General features: G+C 39.0%; 2 protein-coding genes across 3 annotated transcripts in view; both read right to left on the reverse strand.

Annotated features, from left to right (window-relative positions):
* Positions 1-875: 875 nt before the first annotated feature.
* The window catches only part of ZFP91 (ZFP91 zinc finger protein, atypical E3 ubiquitin ligase), a 37,596-nt gene continuing 20,771 nt past the window's right edge, over positions 876-17,700 (reverse strand). The window contains exons 4-11 of one of the 2 annotated variants that reach the window (XM_051854290.2): positions 17,208-17,244; positions 16,528-16,629; positions 15,846-15,980; positions 15,038-15,088; positions 14,227-14,305; positions 13,152-13,266; positions 11,439-11,538; positions 876-11,141 (exon numbers count right to left, since the gene is read on the reverse strand). In XM_051854290.2, the coding sequence (XP_051710250.1) occupies positions 10,631-11,141; positions 11,439-11,538; positions 13,152-13,266; positions 14,227-14,305; positions 15,038-15,088; positions 15,846-15,980; positions 16,528-16,629; positions 17,208-17,244 (1,130 nt within the window). In that variant the 3' untranslated portion in view covers positions 876-10,630. Of the gene's footprint in view, positions 11,142-11,438; positions 11,539-13,151; positions 13,267-14,226; positions 14,306-15,037; positions 15,089-15,845; positions 15,981-16,527; positions 16,633-17,207; positions 17,245-17,700 lie in introns of both variants that reach the window. The other variant, XM_051854281.2, reaches the window with a different exon arrangement.
* On the reverse strand, positions 4,236-5,879 carry CNTF (ciliary neurotrophic factor). The gene is given in 2 exon segments (NM_001082283.1): positions 4,236-4,721; positions 5,766-5,879. Coding segments are annotated over 2 exon segments (600 nt in total).

Consider the following 17,700-nt stretch of genomic DNA (forward strand, 5'->3'; position numbering starts at 1 on the left):
TTTGGCTGCCGCATGCTATGTGTTTAATGGAGATTGACTAAAGGAAGCTTGCATTCGTTCCTGGATGGAGAGTGCATGTATATGGTTGGATGATTCCGTATCTAAATGCAGGCTTTAACACATCCTGGGTGGTGTTCTGGTTTGCAGGATTCCTCGGTTTCCTCTAGAGCTTGTGAGGTTTCTTTAGGACCTAACTAGCCCCACCTACTATAAAAGCCATCTTTTGGGTGCAGTGAACAGCCTGCATTTCAACCCGCGGAACAGATGATTCCTCTAGCTCTATCCTATGCTACAGGAGGGAACTTGGGCAAATGTTAATGCTCATTCTTATTTCCTTTATTTGTGAAAAGGACATTCGTAGGGTTAGTCACATAGTGTAGAGTTGCCAGACATGGTGAATAAGTAAATATTGTATTCCCTTTCATACTACTTTGAACATGTAAATAGAAGCACACAATCCCCCCCTCCTCCTTATATTTTCCTATCACTTTCCAGAGCTCGGTTTCTTCCTCCAAACTCACTAGAAATGGATGGGCTAGGCAGGGTTCTTCTCTTTCAGTCAGAAGGGTCACTGTGGGGTCAAGTACTTAAAATCAAACCGTGTAAAAGGAAATCTTCATTTTCAGGCAACCTGACAGGGCTACATATTCCGAGGGCAAAGCAGCACTGGCCTAGTGGTGTAAGGTCATTCTACCTTTTCAAGGCTGCCTGGCTTTGGGAGTTTTGCCCAGCAGCCTGGCATCATGGAGATTTAGCCAGCATGTTTGATGAAGCCTGGCCCTGGCTGGGAGGATTACATTTCCTCCAATGTTGAAATCACTTGAAATTCCTCTTGTTCATCCAAAGATACAGAAATAAAAGAACCAACTCAATGGTCTTGCTGAGAAAAGAACTTTATTGTTAGCTATTCGTACATCTTTTATTTGCTATGTGCCAAAACTAGATCAAAGTAACAACATTTTATGTTAAAAATCACAGGCACATGGATTTTTTACACCCTGTACACATTTGAATTATCTTTTTACTTTGTCTTTGTCTGTAGTCCTCAGATCTCCACAGAGGCTTTTGTGCTGCACGATGATGAAGCTTTTATCATCTTTCACTTTTTGAATGCACCAACATCTGCAGGGCTCAATCTTAAAGCTGATGCCTAAAGTGCAGGGAAGAATGAGGCAGGAGGCCAGCAAGATTCTTTTCAAAGAATGCCCTGGCCTAAACACTGCATTAGCATCTCTCTCTCTCTCTCTCTCTCTCACACACACACACACACACACACACACACACCCCTACACACCGGAGGGCAATCAACTACAGTGAAATTCAAATTCTACTCTCCACCCTGCATTCCTCTTCACCCAAAGAACCTTTTCTCATCATGGTGGAGATCTCTCTGCTTACTGCATCTCTATCTGACCCCTTACTAAACGAAGATGATGCTCAGGTACTTCATGAGGAGTTGAAGATACACAAACAAAAATCATTTCAAACAACTTTTCAGATGTCACTCTGAAATATTCACTCATGCTGTCTCTCCACTTGACCAGTGGTCACAACAATGAGTCATCCCTTGGGCTTTAATCCACAGCAGCTTGAAATAACAGCAATGCCAGAGCTATGACTTTACACTTTCCATTTTTATAAAAACTCCCACTTCCCTTGAACCTGAGTATCTGAAAACTAATTTTATTCCATGCTTGGCCTTCAAATTTGTGCTTAATTTTCAAGCTAATGTGAAACAAATTTATCAAATCTCATCTATACAATTCACCAACTCAAGAAAAATAAATCTTTACTGGAGTAAATGAGATAGAAGGGTTCCTTTTTAGAGTCAGGGGCTAGGAACTAAATGTAAGCACCTTATTAATATAACTACAACACAACAGAGCTATGACTTCTCAGAGATCCTAACTATATACGGATCTAAGAGCCAAGGGAATAAAATCTAAAGAACATCTCTTTTTAGTTGTGGCTCCTTAAAAAATATGCACTTCCACTGTGTTGTCATCATGTTCTCTACTACAGGACACACTTCTAGAACACTGGCCCATTGTCAGTCTCTCTTTCAATCTGATTTCTCCTTTCAGGTAAGTATGTTTCAATGTCTGCACACTTACATCTCATATCTATTTATGTTTTTGTTATATGGCTAAATGTTCATTTTCTCCTTACATCATCTTTTCCTAAGCAGTCTCCCCACATTTCTTCTGGGGTTTATGTCAAGTTTCTTGAAGGAGAAGCTGATACAGCACAGTGGTGTATGCACTAGACTTGTTCTTCTGCAATCTAACCAAGACTGACACATCCTCTCTCCTCCCACTCAACAGTTAGTACTGGTGCCTTTTCTGTACCTCTGCTACCTCAAGTCTGCTTCTCATACAAAAATATTCCTTCTCTTCAGTGCAGCAGAGCTTAAACCAGGCTCTGCTGATGCTTTAAATTTCTGTAGATGTCTGTCCTGCCATATCTGCTGGACACAAAAGCCTTGAGAGGGGTCACTCATTTCAGACCCAACAAGTTCATAATCAGTTATTTTTCATCAAGAAATTTTAGCCACAATCTTTCTCAATTAAGCAAAGGCATTATTCAGATAAATCCAAGAGCTTCATAATAATAATAAAGATACTTTATTAATTGAAAATGCTGCTCTTGAGCAGAAGAAACTATCTGAATAAGGAAAAGCTTGAATGGAGAATAAGCTTCTACGCATTCAGTGGGAACTATACTTTGTGAAAAATTCACAAATGCCAAGTTCAACACGACCATGGTGGCAGCAGGGCACAGATAGTTCCTACAGCCTTTGTTCTGAGCAGACTACTTTTCTCTGTTTCTCTCCTTGTGAATTCTATTTTGCATGCAACTAACTCTTAATACTCAGCTCCTACCTCCTCTAGGAAATTATTTCTGACACTTCCTGATCTCTTTCCTTTGAGGTGAATCTGGGCAATGTAATTACAAGCAAGTATTGATCGGTAGTTTATTTATATACAACTGTATTGCCACAAATACATACTAGAAATGTAGGGCTTTCTTTCCTTTGACCTGTCACAAAGCTGACCCCTGAGTCCTCCTGTAACATTGGCTTCATGTAGTTTTGAACATATGGGAACATAAGCCCAAAGTCATTCAATCCCAACTCACGCATCCTTTGGGAGCTAGTCTTCAGACTCAAGGCTCATTTAATACAGACCTCTTGGTTAATTAAACAGAACTGACTTGGGCTCTCAATCTGGTATTTTAAGTTTTACTTCACTGGTGCTAAATTAACGACACTTGAGTACATTACCACACTAGGAACACACTTTGCTGCAAATGACCATTTCCACTGATGCCAACATTTCACACACAGCACTGTCCTTTTCTTGCACAAGACAGAGGTTTTACCGTTATGTTTCACTCTGGAATTCTCAGTGGGAACAGAGTGGACCCTATCACATCACCCTCTTATGACTGAGTCCAGAAAACCTGTAGTGACAGAGTTCTGTGACTTTTTAACCTGAGTAGTATTTCACTCATCTTGTATGAACACTTGGGTCACAGTGCCTGTATCCCTGTACCACATAAGGCAAACTAGTGTAAGTTGTGCCTATTTCAATATTCAAGATTATTAGTGGACTCTAAAACAGGCCATAATACCATACATCCCCAGCTTCGAAGGTCCCTAAGTTTACTGGGCCTAATATTTCCCCCATGGGAATCTTCGGATTTATAACTGTTCCAACTTTTTCTCATCTGTCAAATAAATACGAACATCACCACCTTCCTCACAAGGTTGTCTTGTTATACATAATATACATAAAGCTGCTGGCATACTGTTTCAATTTAGTGGATACTCAGTAAATGTTAGTTATTGTTACTTTGATTATCTAAGAGTCTGAATTAACTAGAGTCTATGATTTCTCAATCACTGGCTTAGTCCTTTCAGAAGAGTCACCCAGACCTAGAGTTAAAATCTCTCTTCTGTTGATAAGGCTGTTAAATTCTTAAAAGGTTACTTAGTAGGTGGAAACATTAGCGCACAAAGGATGTTGTCCCCGCTCCCACTCTTACACCCCCTCATTCCACAAGTACCCACCATCCCAGACTTGTCTGCCCATTTGTCTGTATCTCTAATTCTACTTGATGGAAATGTCTATGGCTTTCAAAGTTTTCAAAAACCTTAAGGTGGGAAAGTGAAGCCCCAAAGAACTATGTATATTCCATTAGAAATGAAAACCAGGAATAGAGAGGGCTAACTGCTACATTTCCTTGTCGTTAGCAATATAATGGCTCCCATGTGCTGGGATTCCAGTTTGATGACAAGAAATGACACGAAGGTCATGAATGGATCTCACTGTCCAGTGTGAAAGCTCTTGTAGCACCTTCAGGCCCCACAGCTTCTTCTCAAAGAGACCATCACCTCCAATGACAGGTGTCCCATCAGCATCTTTGGGAGGGATATTACATTCCAACAGCACCATTAACTCCTCTATCTGGTAAGCGAAGGCAGCAACTTGGAGTAGAAGGGTATGTATAGCTTGATGGAAGTCACCTTCAGCTGGGGTAAAATGCACCTGCTGGTCTTCTAAAAGCCTGGCCAACATAATATGGAAGGTCCGATAAGCTTGGAGGTTCTCTCGGAGTCGCTCTGCCTCAGTCAGCTCACTCCACTGATCAGTGCTTGCCATTGGTACTCCATCCACAGAGTCCAGGTTGATGTTCTTGTTCAGGCCCTGATGCTTCACCTGGATGACATATAGGAAAACTTCACATCTGTACATCACCCCAATGTCCTGACTTAAAACGATCCTAAAATCTTATAAACCTCCTTCATGAAGCATGCAAGTTGTAAAAGAAAAGAAAAAGAAAAAACCAAAAATATCTGGAACAGAAACTCTTCTTTTGGGATTCATGATTGGATTTTAGGAAGATTCTACATTACCTGAAATGAAGTATCTGGGCATTTTTCTTGGGAGAATGTTCAACTTTTAAAAGTTGAAACCACTGACATAGAATTTTTCCTCCCCACTTCAAACTCTCTTGAAACTGGATTTTAATCATACTGGTCTCAGTATGAAGACACTGATCATTCCCAGAATTTCTACAGTAGCTATCCCAGTTTCTCTAACCTCCCCTCCTCACTGCCTACTCTCCAGGGTGAGTTCAATCCTTTAGAAAATTCAATAGCAATTGGTGTTAAAAACCTCTACAGTTAGTAATTCCTTACTTAAAAAGTCCCTAATGATTCTTCTAGGGGATCCTCTTCCTAGCTTAAGTTGACCATTTTAGACACCAGGACATTTCTGATGCCCAATATTAAAATCTGCAGGAGCTAATACATCAAAAGAGAAATCGGTTAGATTTACAAATTTCTCAAGTTTACACTGCTCTTCCTCCCAATGCTATAAACCTCTTCCATGTACACAGGTCAAAAGTTCAGAACAATATGCATGAAAAACCCAAACTTAGAGGGCCTATGACTATTTTGGTAGAATTCAGAAAATAGGCAATCAAATTAAGAACGGTCTCTAAGGTATACAGCCAAACTTAGCAAAACTCTATGTATGTAATTTCTCACTCAAGGAACATGTCCTACACATCCTAGAGGAGGAAAATTATGTCACATGAGTTTTCTCAGGGGAAAGGGGATGCCAAATAATACATTCTTGATATATGAGTGACTATATGTTCAGGGCTTCTGTAATTGGTACTGTGACTAGAACATGATGGTAACAGCTGGATCAAAAGAGATGCAGGGAAAACAGACAATTGCAAAATGGATAACTTACGTAAGATTCCATAAGAGCGGTCAGGTCTGAACGAATCTTCCTCGCTAGCCAGATGGTACGGCTACAGAGCTCCCGGCGGTGAGGGGTCAGTGCTGAATGCTCCATGAAAGCCATCCCCTAACTCAACTGTCCCAGGAAACAAGTCAGCTGAGTTTGCTTATGTCTACACTGGTCCAGATAAGAAATGTGACTCTCACAGACTAAATCCACTGGGCATTCTCTTCTAATGGGATCCTGCACCCCCACCCCCACCCCCTGCCTGACTCAGAGGTGGCAGCAAATTCCTGGCTGTGGATTTTTGTGCCTGTGGAATCAAAGAGCCCTTTTTAATCAGCTTTTTTCCTGCAGCGTCTGCCTCCATCCCTCTCCTCCACTCAGTTCTTGGCACACTTGTTTCTATGTCATTGTTTTGCTTTTGCACTTAGCAACAAGGTCACTATCACACTAATCCTCATGACACCCCTGCCTAATCTATTTTATATACACACATGATCAGTTTACTTTATTATCCCCCTCTTGCATTTTCATGTACTTCTTGTTTATTGGTTTTTTTTTTTTTTTTTCGGCCTGACAAGTGGTCAATAATACTAAGTTACTAATAATAGCATCCTGGGTCAGAAGCATTTCTATCTGATTCTTAAAATAATTCTAGGGTAAATACTACTTTTCTCACTTTATATACAAAACTGAAGCTTAAAGAAGTTAATTAATGTGCACAAAAAACAGTAACTTAGCTCATATTTAAATAGAGGTCTTTGACTCCACAGTTGTTTTTCCCATGCTTCTCATTTCTTTTGGGAATTCACGTCTTGTTGAAGAAACAAAGGTTATATGACACAGCATTTTAAAACCCCCATCTTTTGTAAATTTTTTTTATACTTGATTAAAAATCAACCAAGGCAGCATCTCTGATCTCAATCGTGGTGCTTTCCTGGTAGCTACAGGATGAGAAAAGCACTGTTTAGGCCTGTTCCCCAAAGGACAGGAAACACCCAACCTGAACGTGGTAACATTTCTAAGGTATTCTCGCTCAAGTGACAACATGCTTTTCTTTTTCCTCCCTACCCAATTCATGCTTCTTAAGAAAACCAGAGAAAAGGAGTGAAATCATTCTATTGTATTATACCTCAGAGCATGATGCTAACTGGGTAAGAGCTGCACGTTTCATCCTCAAATTAATCAATCAGCTTTGAAACACATGCCACCTCAGGAGCAAATTTACATAAGTAAATTAAAGACAAGGTATATAACAAGGAAAGAAATGAGGCCTGGGAATATGGTATAGGGATTAGTTTTTTCTTTTTCTTAAAGATAGTTATTTGATTATGAGCACTGGGTTTTGTGAAGAAGCACTCATACTATACACTATCAAGGTTCTCTTATTATCAGAGTGAAACTAATATTAAAGCATCTTTAATCTTCACTCCACTAGATCAATATGATGGCTGCTTTCTAGAACACAACTGAATCATCAGTTTCCCAGTTTGCTAAACAATCACAGAATCATGGCATTTTAGCCTTACAAATCAAGAATTAATCCATATGATTCTCAACAGGAGTGAAAAACAGAATACCCCACATAAAACCTGCTCTAATGGCATTTGGTTTCTTCACTTAGCAGTATCCATAGTTTCACCCCTTGGATAACTGTAACTCAGTACAACCAGGGAAGACAAGTTGCTTCCATGAAGACTTTTATTTTTCTACTTTACATACTTATTTTGAATATGCCTTAACTAGATTAAGAGAAAAACAAGGATTTGAAAAGCAAAGTATCCCTTTTATTATAATTTCTTTTTACATAACCTTTTCAACCTAGATTCAGGTAACTACCTGTCTCTCCCATCAAAGGAGAAGGGTCCTGCACATTACAACAGGCAAAAAAGGCTTTTCGGAAATAAAACTTTAAGTTGATCCATTACAATTTTCTAAATTTTCTTGAGTACATTGGAAAGTGGGAAAAGACAGAAAGAGGAAAATACGGGACTTCAAACAAGGAGCCTGTAATCACCTTAGTTAGGCTGGTAGTCTATCTATTTTTTCCTCCAGACAACAAGGAGGTTCAAGTGCTCTATGTGGATGCTTTTCTATACTTTAGTAATTTTTTTCATTCCCAGTACTCCCAACCAATGTTTGTCTTAACTCTCCGAATCACATTAAGGAGTCTAATTATGCAAAATAACCCTGGGCAATCACTAAAGGGAACCATGGCTCTAGCTGTACCTAAACTCAATTATCAGACTTTAGAATTGCCAATTCAAGATGGATAATATGCAGCGGTTAAGAGTTACTTAAAAGGTAACAGAATTTGACTAATAAAAGAGTATGAAATGTAAATTTTAAGAGTAGAAGATGTTTCTGGAAGGACAATGAAACACCATGGAGAACAGAAGGGAAATGGGAAGAAGGCTTAGTTTACTTACACAAACTCTTTACCTACGCTAGCACCCCTTTCTCAAAAAGAAAATAAAAAGTTCATGAGAAACATTTTAAAATCTACTGCAAAATGCTACAATAATTTACTGTAGGCAATGATAGTTCTGAAGAAGAAGAAAAAAGAGCAGAGAATAGGAAACTCCTAATTATTAGGACTATTTAGTTGCTTTTTGTAGTATAGGAAAGGAGAACAATGTATTTTCCCCCATCCCTAAAAAAACTGTAGTTTGCTTTTGTGTAGGTGGCTATCTGATGACTAACCACTGCAAATGAAAACTTATGGAGACAAAGTTTACATGTAACAAAGACAACGCCAAGTGTGGAACATAGATGCTAGCTAGTACAAAATGAACTTATTTGCAAGTGGAACAACTTTGCTATAGATCCATCCAATCTTAAAATATTTTTAAATCAAAGTCAACTCTGAATTCTTACTGTGGGCAGGAGAGCATATTCTACATCCCTTCTACCCTTATTTCATTTTCTATCCCCACATTGAAGGGTCGTTCTAAGAAACAATAGTGCATTTAAGACTGTTCACTGTAGGTGTCTCACTCCCTGTTCCCTGGCATCCCAACCACTGACACAGTGGGTTGTACAGTAAGTCTCTTTCAGAGATGACATTTTATTATCCTTCTTTCCGGGAAAAAATAAATCAAAGAGAAAACTGATAAATTTTGTATTTTTAGTGTTTGTGAAAAACAAGATGTTCCTTATTTTGTTCTCAGCAAACCTTCATTCTTTCCAACAGCCATCATACACTTGTGACAATAAACAATGAATAGGGCAAGTCTTCAATTCCAACTTCTGAGGTACATAGGAGGATAGGAATCATCCTCTCATTCTCGAAAAATGAGCCCAAATAGGTTTCTAGTCTTCCGGGAGTTATGAACTTCTACACCCCCATGAAAATTCCTACATCAAGGGAAGTGGTAATTCCCAGAATTTCAAGTGAAAGTCAAAGCCTTTATTATAAAGATTAGCTTGTCCATTGAAGTTTCTCCTCTTCTGAAGCGTTACTAAAAGGGAAACAGCCGTTCTCTTTGACTTAAAGCTTCAGGGACTCAGACTTTGTTCCTTCACTAATGGCAGTATTCTTAACTAATAAGGAGCTGGAATGAACCAATGATAAAGCAAAGCAAAAAACAAAAAGGAAGCCAAGGGGCCAGAGTTGAGCCAATAGGAAGGTATACGTAAAGAAACAATGGGAACAAAAAAAGAATTTATAAGAGAAATCTTTTATCTGTAATTCAGACCCTGAACCCTCTGACATCCCCTCAAAATTCCTAAATCTCAATGCTCTACAAATGTCAAAGAGCACATTAGTTACCATAAACCTATTATCCTTCCCCTAAGAAGGCTGACAAAAAAACAGTAGGCTATTGTAGTGATTTTGTTAGTGCTGAGGACCAGCTTTCTTTAAAGGCCACTGGAGAGCTATGATTTTAGAGGCTGGCTGTGCTTCTTCCACCCTATGCCTTGCCTTCAGAGTACCTCCTGTGGAAAGGATCCCATGTCAAAATAATCTAATCTCTCCCAGCCCCACAAAATATAGCAACAAAGACCCTCCCCACCCCCAAAAAATCAGACTTTCCGTTAATAAATAAGGAATCTCAGGTTCCACAACACAAAAACACACATGTTCAAAGTGCAAATTTCTGCCATTAGCCTGGGACTTTTCTCACTGTCTCACTGATACAGAGCCCTGTCTTAGTCAAAGGGACTGTGTAGAGGGCAGCCCCCTCCCTCTTGGGAGCCTGCTTCCAAGCAAGTGAGCACCATTAAGAGCTATATGGAGGTTCGAGAGGGGGACTGAGGTGCTGGGATCAAAGAGAAGGGAGATGGTCCCCATGTATCCTTCCTTTCCAAAACCCAGTGGGGAATGGAGGAAGAAAGGGTGAGATGTGTGCTGTTTTAACAGCTCACCCTACTAAGGGGTCCTAAAGTGCCAAGTCAAGCTGCCAGCCTCCAGAGATTAGAATTAATATTTGAGGATAAGTGTGCTGCAGTGGGTAGAAGCCAGAACCATAGGGCAGCAATAGAGGAGAAGGGATTTAGAAGATAGTAATACACTAATAAGAGTCAAAAGCTGATCCAGAGCACATCAGAGTTATAGGTTGGAAAAGGGAATATGCCCATGAGCAGGACGTCTGCCACTGGCCGGAACTGAGTATGAGGATACCCCTCACTTTAAGAGTTGCTGCTGCTTCATTTTTGTCTACCTTCTTGGTAAAGGCAACATCAATTTTTGTAAGGGGGCAACAGAGGGAGGGACAGGGGATGGGGTCTATGTGTGCTGTGATCCACAATGGAAAAAGCAGGCCCTTCAGTTATTTTACTAGATTTTAAATGCTTTAAAATTTTTTTGTCCTTTTTATCTTTTAAATACAAAGTCTGAGCTGTTCCAGTGCCCAAAGTCTTCTTTCCCACTAAGGTCCAGTAGAGTCTGAATCTTCAATCAGAACCTCTGTGGTAGCACCGAGTATATCCGAGTTCATGACCAGCCCTTCAGTGCCCCCACTGCTGCCGCTTCCCACAAAGATCTTCCCATCAGCCATTAGGCTCACCCGTTCTGTCCCACTGCAATACGATTTTGACATCCCTTCAGCTTCTAGTAGCAGGCACTCTCCCGAGGTTGAGTTTCCCAAAGGCTCAGGAAGAAGAGGAAGACCCTGACCATCTGCAGGTTGTGTCAGGGACTCTGGGTTAGTGCCCAAGATATCTGTGCTGGTGATGAGGGCGCCTGCATTGGCAGCCAGAGCTTCTGCAATCAGCACCTCAGGGTGGCTTTTTGCTTTGTGTGCCACCACGCTGTCCTTCTTCTCAAATTTTTTGCCACAGATATTGCAAGAAAACTGGTAGAAGGAGTCTGCATCATGTTTCTTCATGTGCCAATTAAGGGATGCCTTTTGTCGACAAGTAAATCCACAGATCTCACATCTAAGGAGAGTGGAAGAGGAAATGGCTGATCAAACAGAAATAAAGACAGCTCTTATTTAGGGGTCAGGTGAGACTTTGGAGCTCACACAAATACATGATAATCAATAACATACCCTTATGAAGGACTAGAAAACTTTACTAAATACTCTGCTTACAAAACACAGTAAAATGAAGAAAAAGGTCACTTTAATCCATTGAAAATAAACAGCTGTAGCAGGTGAAACATTTGCAAAGGGGAAAATCTTAATGTGGGGTATATGCACCTCTCACCCAGGGGTTTATCAGTATATAACTCACTGTAATGGCTTCTCGCCAGTGTGAATCATCCGGTGTACTGCCAGGTTGTGGGAGCTCTTGAAGGCCCGAGCACAATATTCACAAATGTAATCTCTTTGATCTAAGAAGAAAAATAATGTGATTAGTGTGTTGTTTAGAGACATTAGGGAGGTCATTTTAGAGTATAAGCAATGCTGGTTTCAATGTGTAAACAAAATACAGAATAAAAAACAGAAATATGAGAAATGAAATTCCAATTGCAATCTTACCACTAATCCAGATGCTGGGTAAATTGTTTGGCAAGTAAACAATTACATTTTCCACAGTTTTCAGTTTTGGGTTTTTTTTTTTTTTTTTTTTTTTTTTTTTTTTTTTTTAAGACTTATTCATTTATTGAAAGGCAGAATTAAGAGAGAGAGCAAGCAAGAGAATCTTCCACCAGAAGGCTCACTCCCCAAATGGCTACAATGACAGGAGCTAGTCCAGGACGAGCCCAGAAGCTTCTTTTGGGCCTCTCATGTGGGTGCAGAGGTCCAAGGAGTTGGGTCACTTTCCTTTGCTTTCCTAGGCACCTAAGTAGGGAACTGGATTGAAGTGGAACAGGTGGGACTTGAACCAGCAACCAAATGAGATGCCAGCACCACGGTTTAACCCACTGCATCACAGAGCTCTGGCCAGGGGTCTTATTCTTTAAAATGGGTTTCATATGTGAAAACTGAATGCTTATATAATGATGAATCTGGCACTCAAACCAAACCAAACCAAACCAAACCAAAACCAGCATCTCTTTGAATAAAATGATCCATGTCAGAAATAATTATATTCTATTTCAGATTTAAAAAGTGGTCCCAAGACAAAACAATTTCAGCTTCCTATAATCAAATATATGCAAAAAGTATCTGCATTTTTCTTCATTCTACTACCTTTTAGCTTCTGCACCATTCAACCATTTCCATCTATCTGGTCACATTCACCTCCCCCATTCCCAACACACACACATACCTCCTATTCTATAGGATTTCTGATTAATTTGGTAGTTAGGTATAGAATCTATGGAACAAAGAAGCCTGTGCTTACATAATTCTTTATCACTTTGCAAGCCCACAGTCAAATAAGTACTCAGCATAAATTTACTATATAATGACAACAGTTCTGAATGTTTTCATTGAAAATTACTAGACACTGGGACAGGTGTTTTTGGCTCAGCCCTTAAGACGCCTACATCCCACAGCAGAGTGTCTGGTTTTGAATTCTGACTCTCTTTCTGATTCCAGCGTCCTGATAATGCATACTGTGAGAGGCGGCAGCTAATGGCTCAAATATGTGCGTCCCTGTTACCCACATGGAGACCTAGATTGAGTTCTGGGCTTCTGGCTTCAGCCTGTCCCAGTTCTACCTATTGTGGGTATCTGGGGAACAAGACAACAGATGGAAGATTTCTGTCTGCCTTTCAAATAAAAATAATTAAAAAATTTTTTAAAAATTACTGGACAGCAGTGATGATTCAAATATTTAGGTTCCTGCCACACACATGGAGAGATCTGAACTGAGTTTCTGCCACTCAGCTTTGGCACTATACAACCCTGGCCACTGTGGAAATTTTGGGACTGAATAAGTGAATGAGAGCACTGCCTCACTCTCTGTACCTCAAATAAACAAATTAATAAATAATAATAACACATGAAACACACAGCAGCCTCTCCTACTTGATAAATATTTTATTTAAATAATTACCTGTGTGATGTTTGGCATGTCGCAGAAGTTGCTTCTGGAGCCTGAAAAGTCGTCCACAGGAGGGATGGGGACATACGTATTTCTTCTTCAGCAAATGCTGGTATTTAATATGGTGCTACAATAATAAAATGTGAAAAGTGATACAAATTAAAGGTACCTAAAAGATCTTTTTCTTTGCTAAGTCCAAAGTGCTGAATGAAAACCAACTAGCTACTTTGTATATAGATAGGAAGGTAGTATAATCAAATGGTTAAGATCACAGGTTATAGAAATATACAAGCCGGCACCGTAGCTCACTAGGCTAATCCTCCGCCTTGTGGCGCCGGCACACCGGGTTCTAGTCCCAGTCGGGGCGCCGGATTCTGTCCCGGTTGCCCCTCTTCCAGGCCAGCTCTCTGCTGTGGCCAGGGAGTGCAGTGGAGGATGGCCCAAGTGCTTGGGCCCTGCACCCCATGGGAGACCAGGATAAGTACCTGGCTCCTGCCATCGGATCAGCGCGGTGCGCTGGCCGCGGCGGCCATTGGAGGGTGAACCAACGGCAAAGGAAGACCTTCCTCTCTCTCTCTCTCACTGTCCACAAAAAAAAAAAAAAAAAAAAAAAAAAGAAAAGAAAAGAAATATACAGAAATGGGTTCCAACTGGGTTTGTCATTCACTAGCAGTGTGATCCTAGGAGATGTATTTAAATACTTCAAGGTCCAGTTATGTGATACTGAAGATCAAATACTGACTTCCAGACAGTATTTCTTTTTCATGTATTCTGTCAGGTCCGAATATAAACTGTATCTCTATTCATTTAAAAAGTATTCATTTGAGAAAAACAAAAAGCCCAAATTAAAAATCTTTTATTCAGAAACAGTATTTAAGAAATCATCAGTTTGAACTGCTGACTTTTTTTAAAATATACGTTAAAATAAAACCTGCTACTCTATGTCTTGATGTTTGTTACAATCACCTCCTAAAAGTATTTACAACGCATTGGGAAATACTATAATATTCCAAGACTTAAAGGAAAGGCTCAAGGTCTTAGTCACTTAAAGACTTAAAGACCATCTTACAGAAACAACTTCACTGACCTGCAAATAACGAGGGTGAGCAAGAACAGTTCCACATCCTTCCATCTCACAACGGACATACTGGATTGGAGGTTTTTTCCTAGTAACAAAATTTAAGTGAACAGTTAACAGGAAAGTGGCATTGTCTACAGCGGCCTTTAACTTGAATTGTATTATAAGAAAGTTATTTCACAGTATGAACAATTAAAATCTCCTTACTAGTGGCACAGGATAGTGGTGCAGTGAGTTTACTGGAGAGCCAGCCTGAGTCCTGGCTACTCCACTTCCTACCCAGCTAATGTGCCGAGGAAAACACACTGGATGATAGCCCCAGTACTTGGGTCCTTGTCTCCCACATAGGAGGCTAGGATGGGGTTCCCGGCTCCTAGGTTTTGATCCACCCAGCCTTAGCCACATTACAGCCATTTAGGGAGTAAACCAATGGTGGATGAAAAGATTGACCTTTCTCTTGCTCTCTTTCTGTATCACTCTGTCTTTCAAACAAATAAATATATCTTTAAAATCTCTTTCCTAGTATATGGTGTGCACAGAATTGTTGGAAGTAGCCAGGAATTGCAGTATGTTTCACAGAGCTTCAAAATAGCAAAAAATTAACCATTAACTCCAAGAAGATAAAAGTATAAAAATTCTTAGAATTCTTAGGATCCAGCAATGAAAATAAAAATAAATTTAATTGTACGTCAAAAACTTGTATGAAGTGTTTACATACACATATTCATATATATTCAATTCTACAGGATTATTATTCTTCTTAACATGTAAAGTGGCTAACACAAAAATAAGGTATAAAACACGGGTATATATTCCTTACCTCCTTTTGGGTAAACGTGGACTTTTGTCATCTTTTCGTCTTCTTCCTCTCCTATAAAGACAGTGTAATTGTGCATATATTCTAGACTGAAAGTTACAGAATGAAAGATGGCGGAAGACTTATACTTGAGGTCAAAGAGTAGGTGGCAGATGCAAAGGATAACCCAGAATATATTACGTCAAAGGAACTAGTGTCTGGCAAATCAAGCAAGATTTTTTCTGAAGTAATGTCTGTCAAATCGTTCCACATCACAAATTAAATATACACCTTCCATAAACTATGCATTGTTATAGAGGATTTGGATACATCTCAAATGTTATTACTTCAAGAGTTACTAAAATGAAGTCTATCATCTGAATTTAGTCAAGGTAAAAACAGAGTAAGACTCTCATCTAAACTACTCTCTCCTAAAGCCAAAAAGCCTATACACTTAAAATTTTCTGCAATGAGAAATGGTTAGGCAAAAAATCTTTTTATCCAATTATGGTTATTACATCATTTGCTTTGTCCTTCTTTTGAGGATCTACATTTGCCATATTTTTTCTTGTTGTCTCCACTCTTTCTGCATCTTTATAGCTATTGTGTTCCTTGCTCATTTGGACTGCTTTGAATTAAAGATAAAACTTCTTCAACATCAGCAGTTGCTTGAATGAAAGCGTCAGATGCTTTATGCTAAAATTTTCCAAGTTAAAAAGATACAAATTTTGAAGTATGCTTATGTCAATATCCCTTCTCATTCCAATCCTTTACTCCATTAATGGCTTCAAAACCCACTAACTTCCATTTTTATAATTAATTGCCTACTCACTTCCTAGGAGGTTCTTCATCTTCCCTAATTTCATTCTCTTCTTCTTTCACCTCTACCTCCACTTCTACTTTAATCTCCTTCTTCTCTTTCTCTTCTTTCACCTTCCCTGATTTTCTTCGTGGTTTTGGGGTTTCCCTGAAAACACAAATTCATTTTAACACTGGCATCATACAAGGGATATTTTCAAAAAAGACTATGACAAACAGGTTAAAGTTTAGTGTTAACATTGTTTTATTATAAAATTATGAATCTCAGCTCATGAAATGTAAGATTTCCCATCAAACTATTCCTCACATGCACAGTCATGATGCATGTATCAGATACGTACAGGAAGACCCTTCCTCGTCTCAGGCTAAAGATTCTTGAAAGTCAGATCTCATTTTAGTAGTGAAGAGAAATTAGATAAAAAGAAGAATTTAAGAATCCAAAAATTTTCAAGAACATATTAAGATAACATATGTAGACATTACAGTTATCGTGTATGATTAATATAAAGTTTTACAAATGGAAGAGAGGACTGTACTAGAAACTAATAAAATAATTATCTGTAAAACAAATACAAAATTAATTACTTAAAATTAATTATATAACTATTAGTTTGGTAACAGGACAAAATAAAAGCATATAACAGTGCTTTCCTACTTATTTTTCACTGAGGTATCTAGTAAAATCGGACACATGCCTTTCTAGGTGGGGTTTGTACGTCTCATCTCTTGGGTCATCTTTAAATGGTATTTCCTCTTCACTGATTAACATCTCTTCTTCCTCCTCCTCTTCCTCATCACTACTAGAAGAAAACAGAAACGAGAAATTCTGGTTGAAGAATCACAACTGAGTGGACTATTTTTGGTAATTTATGTAGAGGTAGTCAAGAATTCACATGAAGTTGTCTAAAATTTTCCTCCTTATCTAACTACTTTATCTGAAGAATAAATGGAGCAAAATAATATAAATCCTAGATACACTACCACTTTATAAAACAAAGATAGGAAGATCACTACCCAATGGCACTAAGAACTAAAAAACAATTGACTATGGCTGGCAATGTGCTGTATCAGAAAAGATATAACAGAACATAACCAAGATTTACCTTGGAAGATAATGATAAAATTTTTAAATCCTCATCAAAACACCTACATTTCACATTAGTGCCTAGTACAAAATAAGAAAGAATAGGAACTCAAGACAGTTTATAAACTATGTTAAGATTACATGGTTAATCATCAATGTGGAACCTAAATTTAGTATCAAAAGTGAAGCTTTTCTTATGGCTCAAAATGCATTTTAGAAAGTAACTTCCAAATCATTGACTTTGTTAGTGCTCTACTGTTCCTGAAGGTTTAAATATGAAATATTTTTTACCTAATGCCACCTGGAGATTGATGTTCTTCTGCAACTTCTGGAAAAACAAAGCCAAAACCAAAGTTTAGGTATACGTAGGATATTTTGGACATCATACCTGTCCCTAAAAGTTGAGCTGCTCAACATTACATTTATTTATTTTTTTAAAGATTTATTTTATTCACTTGAAACTCAGAAGTACAGAGAAAGAGAAAGAAAGATCTTCCATCTGCTGGTTCACTCCCCAAATGGCAGCAATGGCCAGGGCTGTAGACCAGGCTGAAGCCAGGAACCAGGAGCTTCTTCCAGGACTTCCGAGTACAGGGGCCCAAGTACTTGGGCCATCTTTCACTGCTTTCCCAGGCTTTCCCAATTCGCAAGGAGCTGGACTGAAGCAGAGTAGCTGGGACTGCTTGGCACCCATATGGGATGCCGGTACTGCAGGCAATGGCTTAACGATCTATGCCACAGCACTGGCCCCTCAACATTACATTTTTTTTAAAAATCTATTTAT

The sequence above is a fragment of the Oryctolagus cuniculus genome, chromosome 1, assembly GCF_964237555.1.
Source record: "Oryctolagus cuniculus chromosome 1, mOryCun1.1, whole genome shotgun sequence".
In the NCBI taxonomy this organism is placed as follows: Eukaryota; Metazoa; Chordata; class Mammalia; order Lagomorpha; family Leporidae; genus Oryctolagus; species Oryctolagus cuniculus.